General features: G+C 35.1%; 1 protein-coding gene across 1 annotated transcript in view; it reads right to left on the reverse strand.

Annotated features, from left to right (window-relative positions):
• Window positions 1-13,289, reverse strand: part of OTUD7A (OTU deubiquitinase 7A) — a 423,923-nt gene that overhangs the window by 94,014 nt on the left and 316,620 nt on the right. Inside the window, exons 9-10 of the mRNA XM_053719344.1 lie at window positions 6,996-7,123; window positions 2,839-2,988 (exon numbers count right to left, since the gene is read on the reverse strand). Of these exons, the coding sequence (XP_053575319.1) occupies window positions 2,839-2,988; window positions 6,996-7,123 (278 nt within the window). The remainder of the gene's footprint in view (window positions 1-2,838; window positions 2,989-6,995; window positions 7,124-13,289) is intronic.

The following is a 13,289-nucleotide window of genomic DNA, read 5'->3' on the forward strand; positions in this document are numbered from 1 at the left end:
TGTTCTCATGTTATTCTTTTTTGAAGAGGTACCTAGGTAGGTATAGGAAACAGTGCTGCCATCTAGTGCTCTTGCTAATGTATAACATTGTTGTAAAAACTGCTGCCATATAGTGCTGCAGACACGTGCACACTCATGAGCTTACATCCCAGCTTTTCAACAAAGGATAACAAGAAAACTAAGAAAATGTTATAATATGAGTAAATTGGAAAGTTCTTTAAAATTGTATGCTCTATCTGAGTCATGTTTTGAGGGTTTATGTCCCTTTAAGCTTACGGCAAGAACTGTAAAATCTGCATCACATAATATATGGATTGTCTTTTATCATAAGGAGAAGGGATATATTTAGGCTTTTGTGCTTAGAGGGGAGCCTGCATACACCTCATTAGATTGGGAAGTTGGTTAAGGCATTGTCTTTCTTTGCTATTGGATTTTAGATTAACATTCCTCAACAAGTTTCAGAATATGGCATTAAAAAGCTATAATCGTTAGAGCATGTAATATCTATGCTGCACTACTATGAAATCAATCAACCACAAAAAGGGGTTAAAAAAAACACAGTCTAAGTATCACTCAGGACCCGCAGAGCACTGTTGGTCCTGAATGGCAACCAATACACATCTGATTTGTGCGATTAGCGCTGCTGACTGAATCATTAGCGTTTTTTTCTCGGTACTAGCAGTGCCCTGCAGGTCCCAGGCAGTACTTTTGCTCTGTGTTTAACCCCTTTGCATGGACGTGAACTCAATGTTATCTGCATGACACAGATGAACTAACGCCCTCTAGTGGTGAAAAACGGTCAAAATGCATTCACATAAGAGATGGCCTTCAAGGTCTAAGAAATTAGCATATGAGCCTACCTAGGTTTAGCTTTCACCTAAGAATACCAAGAGAACAAAGCAAAATTGGTGATAAAAGTAAATTGGAAAGTTGTTTAAAATTACATGCCCTATCTGAAAGTTTATTTTGGACTATTATGGCCCTTTAAGATAAATCTTCAGATTGGGCTTCTCAATCCTCCAATCCATCTTTTCAGTTTCTGTCTTATTTATTTGCTTTATGTGGTGTACATGAGCTCACTATTGTTTGTCCTATAATGTTTGAATGCTTATTTATAATCGTTATTAAGACATTTCTGTATACCCTTCTGCATTTCAATTAAAATTATTTGAAATGTTAACATCTGTAGGATGTTTTTGTTTTGGGGATCTTTTAAATAATATCTATGTAAGGGAGTCATATTCTGCCTCTAAAGGTGGTCTTGAATATTTTCTCCATATCCCTAATGGCAAGAATGCTCAGTGCAGAACCTATTCCTTTAAGAGCAATTTTCTGACCTGAAGAGCTATGTCTCTAGAGAGAATTATGTCCCATTCATAAAATCCATATTAATATGTTGATTACGGTTTAGGTTAAAAAGATTTATAAGGGAAACTAGTCTGTTAAGATAAAGCCCACCAGACCAAAATATGTACCTTGATTGTCCTACTTCAAATACTAATAATAAAAATAAACACATCAATAGTTTTAGTAATTTTGGAAGCATAATAACAAGTTTGAAAATGCCAAATGGAAAGTGCATGTGCACAATGCTTCTGTGTGTATGATGTCACTGCACAGCGAGAAGAGAGACAGCAGGGAACTGAGTAGTACTACTATGTACCTCTTGTGCTGTGTAAAAGATCTACTTCTTAACTGTAGACTATTATCAAAATATTTACTGAACTGGTACATAAAGGTTATATAGAAAGAGTAGGTTCTCATTCAAATTGTACAGCACAGGAAGTACTTTTTTGGGGTTGTAATAACATCTTAATTCACCAAAACTTGTAAAGTCTTTAGGTTGAAAAAAATCTATATATGTTATAGATTATAATTTCAGTTGTTCTAAAAGTAATGTTACATATGCTGATATGTTTGCCGATATAAAACTGGCAAGGAAGAACTCTGAGACCAATTAGAAGTAACTGAAAGCAACTTAGTTGTGTCAGGCTGAGAAAACACCTTCCTACAACTTTTTGTATATAACAGCAGTTCATCTTTTAAGTAACAGGAGGATTGGAAGGAACTTAATACGTTAAGAATGATATGGATATTGTTTGATCTGACAGCTTCTGTGGTCCCATAGTGTTGTCTTTGATGTAGTTATTCGTCCTTGCTGATCACAGACCTCTGAAATACAGCATTTCCCATAGGAACTTGAAGCACAATTTAAGCATTTCCAAGGCAGCCATAGGACAAATAAACTAATGAGAGTTTAAATGAAAACTAAAAAAAAATCAAATACTCATGTAACAATAAGTTACTGAATAAAGGAGCTTGTATACTTTGTGACTGTCCCCTTGAATGCCTCCTCCACGCTCCCCAACAGGTTATGGATATAGGGAAAGAACAGCAGGCTCAGAAATAATCTCTGACACATGCCCACTGAGAGAAACGCAAGTAAAGTCATTAAGTGTTTGTTTTATAGGCTCACAAAGAAATCCTCAGGTGAAGGTTTTTTTGTTTTTGTTATTTAATAAATTGTGGGCCTCATTGACTCTTATGCATAGAGACATTTTGAGGAACTTCATACCCCTCCCCTCATATTTTCCACAATGAAATAAAATAGATTTATTTGCTATATGTTTATTATGGTTACCCTAGGATAAAATGGCTGTATAAGTGCTAAATACTCTGGGAACAAGACATATGATGTACCTTTGGAAACGTATATTTTGTATGATTGTCTGATATAGCAAGTACTATATTTATTATGAAATATTTTTATGGAATTCAATATGGCAATTGTTGCATGTCGACTAATCAAACATATTATTAACGAAAAACTCATCCTACCTTGTTCACGTTGTTGATCTTTTTGCTCCATGGATACAAGTGCAGAGAAGTGAGCTTGATCATAAGCCAAGACTAGCGGTGAGCAGTGACATCTGTTAGGCGGTACTTCAAGAGGTAAGTATATTCCTCCAAAAGGAATAGGTGCAAATGCTATAAAGGAGAAAGACTGAGTTGGAGTGCACATCAATATAACACTTTTTGCAGTAATACCCCTGAAATAATGAACTAAACATAATAGTTTGATTAGTATTTCAAGACAAAAAAAAGCTTCTTTGTTTTATCAATCAAATGAGTCAATCACAATATATCGGCTGAAGCCTTTTCCGGCTCTTTTTCAAAAGTACATTTTCCGCTACTTCCCTTCCCACTGCTGGGACTTTGTATTCGGCTCGGAGAAAAGCTCTATTTGTAAACAAGGAGCTCGGCAATCAATGCCTTTTTTCAAGTGACCTTTCAACAGCTTTTTGAGACTATTTTTTTCAAACTCAACTCCATTTTGACATGTTTGCAAGAATTCCAAGACTATTTGGAATCATTCTATTATATTGCACATGTGCAAGACACTTTGAAATAGCCACAGGAGACCTTTTAGAGGTATATTAACATACATGGTATCAATTCATTAAAGCTTTACTCATCGTTATTGTATAGTCCATGTGCAGTGACCAGCGAACACATTTACCTATGTTCATTTACATGTATATGTATGGAGTACTTGATATCCAGTGCAGTTAAGTGGTTCTGCAGGTAAAGTAAGAACAGGATGCCAAGAGCTAGAAATGGCATGGAGCAATCTCTTGCTACACACAAAAAAAGTCCAGCACTCGCTCACAAGCTCTCAGCTAGGATTAAAAGCAAAACTGGAAGAGTCAGTTACCGCATTTGGCCAAATGGGACAAGCCCAGGTACCAAGTCAAGGTCTCTTCCAAAAACCTGGGTCCCTAATACAGCCACTCAAATGCAGCCAAGCACACAAATGCAAGCTAATAATCGAACAAACTGGGAACAAGTCAGGGTTCACAGACTTATGTAATCACCCTGGGCGTAAGCAAAACAAGGAGAAAGGAACAGCACTCCCAGACCGGACTGGTTACACATCCCATGACCCCTAAACAGGCTCAGCTTTGGCTGCGATGGCACTCACTTAAAGCTACACTATTCCCAGAGTCACAGGCAGTTAACCCCAAGCCTGCCTGGGTGCAGTTCCATAGGGAGAATTACAAAAACAGACACTACAACACACAAAAAAAAGTCCAGCACTCGCTTACAAGCTCTCAGCTAGGATTAAAAGCAAAACCACATTTGACTAAATAGTGTAGGTTTAAGTGAGTGCCATAGCAACAAAAGCTGAGCCTGCTTAGGGGTCATGGGAAGTATAACCGGTTAAGTCTGGGAGTGCTGTTCCTTTCTCCTTGTTTTGCTTACGCCCAGGGTGATTACATAAGTCTGTGAACCCTGACTTGTTCCCAGTTTGTTTTGTTTGATTATTAGCTTGCATTTGTGTGCGTGGCTGCATTTGTGTGGCTGTATTAGGGACCCAGGTTTTTGGAAGAGACCTTGACGTGGTACCTGGGCTTGTCCCATTTGGCCAAATTCGTTAATTGACTCTTCCAGTTTTGCTTTTAATCCTAGCTGAGAGCTTGTGAGCAAGTGCTGGACTTTTTTTGTGTGTGTTGTAGTGTCTGTTTTTGTTATTCTCCCTATGGACCTGCACCCAGGCAGGCCCGGGGTTAACTGCCTGTGACTCTGGAAATAGTGTAGCTTTAAGTGAGTGCCATAGCAACCAAAGCTGAGCCTGTTTAGGGGTTATTGGATGTGTACCCAGTCCGGTCTGGGAGTGCTGTCCCTTTCTCCTTGTTTTGCAATCTCTTGCTGTCATGATTATCGCTATTAGCACAGGCATCTTCATAATCACCCTTTAAAATAGGATTGCACAATTGCGAGTTCACAAGGAACCTATTGCAGCCTAAATCCATCCTCATTATTGCTAAATCATCTGAATGCCATTTGTATCACTCTTAAAGGAATAGTCTAGTCAAAAGTCTGGGCCCATTTTTGGTTCAGAACCTGGGTAGTGCTTGCTGATTGGTGGCTACATTTAGACACCAATCAGAAGGTGCTATCCAGGTTCTGAACCAAAAATGGGCCAGCTCCTATGCTTACATTCTTGCTAAAATTGATAATAGGAGTAAATTAGAAAGTAAAGTAGAAAGTTTCTTAAAACTGCATGCTCTATCTGAATCATGAAAGTTTAATTTTAAGTAGACTATTGCTTTAAGGTTACAGTAAAGTTCTTTTCAATTAACGCCTTTGTTCAGTTTGTAAGGGAAATACCCTTTTACATGTGTGAGCTTAACCTATTACAATCCCAATCCATCCTCATAACTGCAAAACCATCTAAATGGCAATTGTATCCAGACATGATTGGCCTACTGTGCATGTTTGCTTAATGACTATTAGCTAGCTTACAAGGTACAAAATATTGTGCCTGCTTTAACTTGTTGAAAGTAAAAGCGACAACATTACAGTTGCGCTTGTCATGTTAACGTGACTGAAGACCAAAGGGTTAGAGATAAAAAAAGTTAATAATTAAATACAACAAATATATTAAAATAAAGTGTTACACTCATATATACAGTATCTAATAAAAAATATTAATATAAATATAAAAAAAAAGTAATAAGGGTTGAAAGGTATATGACAAGGTATTTGAATGGAAGGGCTATATACATACATACAGTATATATATATGTATATATATGTATAGATGTGTATAGAAGTGTATTTGTGTTTATATTTGTATATATGTGTATACATACATACAGTATATATATATATATGTATCTATATGTATAGATGTGTATAGAAGTGTATTTATGTTTATATTTGTATATATGTATATACATACATACAGTATATACACGTGTACATATGTATATATACTTAGGAGCTCTTTACACTCAAATATCTGAAAATATGAAAAAAAATAAAATAAGGGTTTTTGTGTGTATATACTGTAAATATTTTACATTCCGATGTTCTTCACATAGGGGCAAATGCTTTGTTTTTGTTTTCTTTCCTTGTATTTTTAAATATATATACAATATATCATACGATTAATTGTATGATGCGATTAATCGCAATTTAAAATTGCTGCAATATGAAACCGCCAGGGTATGCGGTTTAAAAAAAGCAACCAAAAACTTCTATCTGTGACCGTGTGCTCTGGCTGCCAGCGGGATAAAAAAGTATAAATGTGACCTGAGAGTACAGAATCAGGATTGTGTGTCTGTCAAGGTGATGGCGCTACTACGCGCAAAGGATGTTAGAACGCTGTTGTGGCAAAATCTACAGTACTGTACTGGGACACGGGCGCCTTAGAAAAGATGATCGCCAGCAACCGCTGCATGTGGGCATTCTGGAGGCCACAGAGACAGCAAGTGGAGTCCCGAGGAGCACACAAGGACATCACATGACACAGTACCTGGCCTGCACTCTCACACAACCACAGGGCGCCGCTCTACTGGGAACGCTAGCCGCTAATCTCACCAGATATATGCGGTTGCATAGATAATGGCAGGAGGCAGGGGAGGTCTCACAAAGTTTGTGAAAAAGTGAATGATGTTTTTTATATAATTGCATTTGGCGATGAAATGGTGGCATGGAATATACCAAAAGGGGCCTAGCTCAATACCTTGGGTTATCTACTAAAGAAAATATATAGTTTTGATAGGTAAATAAAAAAAAGGTGTTAAAGGGACATGAAACCCCAAAAAAATATTTCAGTATTTAGACGGAGCAAACAATTTTAAACAATTTTCCAATTTACTTCTATCTAATTTGCTTAATTATCCTATGTTGAAGAAGCTGCAATGCACTACTGGGAGTTAGCTGAGCACATCAGGTGAACCAATCAAAAGAGGCTTCTATGTGCAGTCACCAATCAGCAACTGGCTCCCAGTAATGCATTGCTAATCCTTTTCAACAAAGGATACCAATAGAACAAAGCAAATTAGATAACCCAAGTAAAAGTTTTTTAACACTGTATGCTGCATTTGAATCTTGAAAGAAAATGTGTGGGTCTTATATCCCTTTAAAAATAATCTTATGATATTACAAGCATTTTAGAAAAAAAAGTTTATTTGGATAAAAAGTACCTTCTCCGCCTGAATCTCGAAGCATTGTATCAGCAACAACAACAATAGGCCGTCTCAAAATATGAGCTAAGACAAACACGTGGAACTCTTCTAAACTCTCGTAAACTGGATCTTCTGCATTTTCAACACTAAAAAATATAAAATTACACACAAAAGTGAACAACACAAAGACATATTTACAACATATAATTCCTATGAATATGCTTTATTACAAATACAAACTGAAATTAGTTTAAGTTGTTTTAAATTGTATGTATGATCTTTCTGAAACATGAATGAAAAATGTGGGGTTACCTGTCCCTTTAAGGATTGTGACACCTCCTCTAAATGCCCAGTAAAATGTGACCTGGCTTATGCATGCACATTGGTCAGAATATACAGATGAATGATTCTGTCAATTGAGGGACTTTAGTATAATAATATTGACCTTATTCCAGGACCCACAGAAAAAAAGTTAATATCCAATATCCCTATTTAAGGGGCACACATTTGCTCTATAATGACAAAGTAGTTCTGTTGACCAACCAGCCTCTTTAAAGCCTCTTTACATTACTTTAGTGTCTTGCACCTACAGTACAACCCCCTTCTGCTGCTTATATGGACAGATAAGTCAGTAACTACAGTGCCTTTGTCATATCAAATAGGCAGCAGGTGGTGGCATCTAGGCCAGAAGGCAATGGCAATAGAAAGTCATTTACTCCTAAAAACACAATGCTTTTCATTTTACAGCCTTCCCTTGTACAGCCAAAGTTGTTTGTAGAGTGAGGATTCAAAAAGAAAACTACAATCCCAGTATGTATATATATATATTTATTTATTTTTTATTTATTTATCGATCTATATATCTAATCCATCTATCTATCTATCTATCTATCCATCTATCTATCTATCTATCTATCTATCTATCTATCTATCTATCTATCTATCTATCTATCTATCTATCTATCCATCTATCTATCTATCTATATAGAAAAAAGAAACACAGAGCATCCTAGCCAGCAATGACTCATACATTATTTCATTGAAGAATGATCATGGTATTCAGTTTATCAGTTTAGCTAATTCAAGGACAGCTCACAGATATCCAAACTCACAAAATTTATTACAAGGTGTGAGTGTTATATCCCTTTAAATATGTAAACAAAAAAACTATAAAGTGCTCCCTCTAGTGGGCTTTAATTGGAAAGAATTTAGAAATAATATATGAGAATGAATGTCAATCTGATGCATCAGTATTTTAACAGCAAATCATAGGGCTGTAAATAAAAAAATAGTTAAAAAAAACTCATCATAGCAAAGTACTCCCAAACAGGACTCTTAGGTATTCAATAAATCATTTCATATAGAGCAGGTGTTCTGTCAAATATTCCTACCTATCAAATTAATATAAAATATCATCATTCACATGTTGATGAAATTTCATTCGAAAAATAATTTGACTGTGGATGCCAGTGGATTTGTTTTGATTGACATATACACTGTGGATGGAGTCGTGGTTTCCTGCACCTTCTATTGCCCTCAGGTAGTCTACAGAGCACTACAGTAATTTGTTGTTTTTTGACCTGAAGGTAAGACCTAGGAGGGATTGTGACTCACCTTTCATATATTTACTCAGCCCTTTGCATTTACAACATAGCTCTTTGCTGGATCTTACAGTTTAATCATTAAACAATATGCATTAGAGTGGCAGTTAAAACATTATTTTTGTGAAACACATTGTTGTCCTTGGGATACAAAATGTAAAGTTAATAACCTGCCTTCATAAGAATAATAAACATGTGGAACCTGCGATGTAAAATAAAGTAATATGCCATTAAATACATCCTAAACACTTAAATCTCAGTTTTATTGAGGTATAATGCTGATACTTGCCCTGTTCTCTATATGATTGCTGTGTACTATGAGAAGAACAATGGACAGCTAGAGTACTATAGTCATTGATTCTTTAAAGAGATATGAAACACAGAATTTTTCTTTCAAGATTCAGATACAGCATACAATTTTAAATACCTTTCCAATTTACTTTTATTATCAATTTTTCTTCATTGGCTTAGTGTTCTTTATTATGAAATACAAAAAGTGAATCATAAATAAAAGTTCATATATAAGGATATATAATTCTTCTAGGAAGGGTCTCTCCACTCTTCTGCAATCCTCCGTGTGTTCTCAAGGAAAAGGAAACAAAATATGCAACATAGTGTGACTCTGTAACCACTTATAGTGCAACATTTCTGCTTGTTTAACGAGTGATTACTCACATTTGTTGGAGCTTATGACCAAGCTCAGGGAAATGCGCACTCCCACTTTATACTGGTGGGAAAACAGTACTCTCAGGCAAATCTTTTAAAACAAATATTTATTAAAATACATAAAAAGCGTCACAAATGCTTTTACAACACCTCTTACAAAGGGTAACTGAGTAATAATAACTATAGAATTACTCAAAAGAGTCGATGCCAGTCCTGGATGAAGATGGATGGACAAGCAGAATCTTAACCGCTTAGAACCACCACTTCTCAGTGCCAGAAAGACCGCTCCTCCCTCAGGTGTATAAGCAGATGTAAAGACCCAAGAGAGTGTCAATTCCGATGTACGTTTCGCTAGATCAGCTTTTTCAAGGAATAAAGTGCGCATGTCCATGAGTCCTTTTAAACCTCTAATTGATGAAAAAAATGGAAACTTGAAGTCTGTCCCTCCATCTTGAAAAAGGGCATCTGTTTGAAGTGTCGCTGCAATGCTTTTTTCTACCAATGTCATGGATCTTTTACTTTGTCCGAATAGATTTATGTACATATATATATATATATATATAATGGTTAAGACAAAGCAACATATTGCAAAAATAAGTTAATACAAAATACCATTTGTCGTAATATTTTTAAAATGTAAACTAAGACATCAAATCCCTGCTCCTTTACAGAGTATCAAATCTGCATCTTGTTTTTATGTTAAATGATTAATTTCGTTATTTCAGATATTTATGTAGGAATATCTATATTAATACCCACGTAGTGCATATATACATATTTGGACCAAATAGATCCATAGGAGACAATGTATTTTATTTAGTGGCCTTAAATTAAAATCCATATCTAACTTTTATATATACACACTCTTAAATTTGTATTTGTGTACCTATTTCTTATAAGTAATGTATGCTTCACAACTGTCATATATTACATTCCTAGTATCTTCTTGTTACTACAACCAATTAGGGTTTCCTATGCCTTTCACAGAAAATACTTTCACAGAAAGTGATGGATTTCGAAATCCTTATTTAGTCCATTAGGAATGAAGCTGTCCATAATATGTATCCACTTCATTTCTAACTGACCCAGACTGTTCTGAATATCCCCTCCCCTCCAATTATGTTCCAATCTTCTAATACCTAGGAATTCTAGATCACCTATCTTCCTGTTATGTTTTCTATCAAAGTGTGCAGACACAGTGTGGTTCTGGTATCCCTTCTCAATGTTATAAATATGTTAGTTTAATCTAGTTTTTAAAAGTCTTGAGGTACGTCCTATATGGATTAAATTACAAGAACAGCGTAAGAGATAGATAACATTTTTGCTATTACAGGTAATGAACTGATTAATGTCATGTTCTTTCTTATGGTCAGCTGAATAAAATTTATTACATAGTTTTGCGGTCTTTTTCATCAATTTACATGCATTGCAATATTGACATCTTCTAAAACCCATTTGGGATGGTAGCAGCCAATTCTTTATTGTTCCATTTTTGACCAATTCCTTAATACCATGGGAAAGTTGTAGTTTCAGATTAGGAACTTTCCTGAACATCACATTTGGACCATCACCTAAAAATTCAACTAAACTAGAGTCCCTTGAGAGTATACCCCAATGTTTCTGAATTATCTTCCTCAACTCACTACTTTGTGTACTGTGTTGAAAAATCAACCTATTAGCAAGATTATTATGTAACCCTTCCATATTGTTTTTATCTTTAATTGTATATTTCAATAACTCAGTCCTATCCATATTTGTTACTTCTTCTATTTTCTCTTCTAAGAATGTATTTGAATAGTCTTTTTCTAAAAATCGTTCTTTTAGAATTGTTGATTGAGCCCTAAATACCTCCTTATCTTTACAATTACGTCTTAAGCGAACAAATTTACCTTTTGGTACATTTTTTAGCCAATACCTTTGATGGCAGCTGTCAAGGCTAATATAATTATTGACATCTATACTTTTAAAATAATTTTTCGATTTTAGTATATCATTTTCAATATAGATTTCAAGATCAAGGAATTCTACCTTGGTTTTACTATAATTCCAAGTCAAGGTTACCTTAAATTCATTGCTTTTTAAATATTCCATAAATTCTAAGAGCTGGCTCTCACTCCCTGACCAAATTAAAAACAGGTCATCCATGTAGCGGCGATAGGACACCAGATATTGCGCCCAGTGCGAATTGTATATATACTGATTCGCCCAGTTACGCCAATTTGTATATGGCTAACTGGGAAAATCAGTATATATACAATTCCCACTGGGAATTGTATATCTATCTCTTACGCTGTTCTTGTAATTTAATCTATATAGGACGTACCTCAAGACTTTTAAAAACTAGATTAAACGAACATATTTATAACATTGAGAAGGGATACCAGAACCGCACTGTGTCTGCACACTTTGATAGAAAACATAACAGGAAGATAGGTGATCTAGAATTCCTAGGTATTAGAAGATTGGAACATTATTGGAGGGGAGGTGATATTCAGAACAGTCTGGGTCAGTTAGAAATGAAGTGGATACATATTATGGACAGCTTCATTCCTAATGGACTAAATAAGGATTTCGAAATCCATCACTTTCTGTGAAAGTTTTTTCTGTGAAAGGCATAGGAAACCCTAATTGGTTGTAGTAACAAGAAGATACTAGGAATGTAATATATGACAGTTGTGAAGCATACATTCCTTATAAGAAATAGGTACACAAATACAAATTTAAGAGTGTGTATATATAAAAGTTAGACATGGATTTTCATTTAAGGCCACTAAAAAAAATACATTGTCTCCTATGGATCTATTTGGTCCAAATATGTATATATGCACTATGTGGGTATTAATATAGATATTCCTACATAAATATCTGAAATAATGAAATTAATCATTTAACATAAAAACAAGATGCAGATTTGATACTCTGTAAAGGAGCAGGGATTTGATGTCTTAGTTTACATTTTAAAAATATTACGACAAATGGTATTTTGTATTAACTTATTATTGCAATATGTTGCTTTGTCTTAACCATTATATATATATATATATATATATATATATATATATATATATATATATATATATATGTGTACATAAATCTATTAGGACAAAGTAAAAGATCCATGACATTGGTAGAAAAAAGCATTGCAGCGACACTTCAAACAAGATGCCCTTTTTCAAGATGGAGGGACAGACTTCAAGTTTCCATTTTTTGTCATCAATTAGAGGTTTAAAAGGACTCATGGACATGCGCACTTTATTCCTTGAAAAAGCTGATCTAGCGAAACGTACGTCAGAATTGACTCTCTTGCATCTTTACATCTGCTTATATACCTGAGGGAGGAGCGGTCTTTCTGGCACTGAGAAGTGGTGGTTCTAAGCGGTTAAGATTCTGCTTGTCCATCCATCTCCATCCAGGACTGGCATCGACTCTTTTGAGTAATTCTATAGTTATTATTACTCAGTTACCCTTTGTAAGAGGTGTTGTAAAAGCATTAGTGACGCTTTTTATGTATTTTAATAAATATTTGTTTTAAAAGATTTGCCTGAGAGTACTGTTTTCCCACCAGTATAAAGTGGGAGTGCGCATTTCCCTGAGCTTGGTCATAAGCTCCAACAAATGTGAGTAATTACTTGTTAAACAAGCAGAACTGTTGCACTATAAGTGGTTACAGAGTCACACTATGTTGAATATCTTGTTTCCTTTTCCTTGAGAACACACAGAGGATTGCAGAAGAGTGGAGAGACCCTTCCTAGAAGAATTATATATCCTTATATATGAACTTTTATTTACAATTCACTTTTTGTATTTCATTATCACATTTATTTTGTATTATTTTTCGGTTGTGATTATTGGTATATTTATTATATATTAGTGTTCTTTATTGTATAAGCAGTAACGCACTAATGGGAGCCAGCTGAACACATTTTTAAGCCAATGACAACAGTCATATATGAGCAGCCACCAAATAGCAGCTAGCTCCCTATTCCTGAGCATACCTAGGTATTCTTTTCAACAACAGATACAAAGAGAACAAACAAATCAGATA

Source organism: Bombina bombina, chromosome 6 (genome assembly GCF_027579735.1).
Source record: "Bombina bombina isolate aBomBom1 chromosome 6, aBomBom1.pri, whole genome shotgun sequence".
Taxonomy (NCBI): Eukaryota; Metazoa; Chordata; class Amphibia; order Anura; family Bombinatoridae; genus Bombina; species Bombina bombina.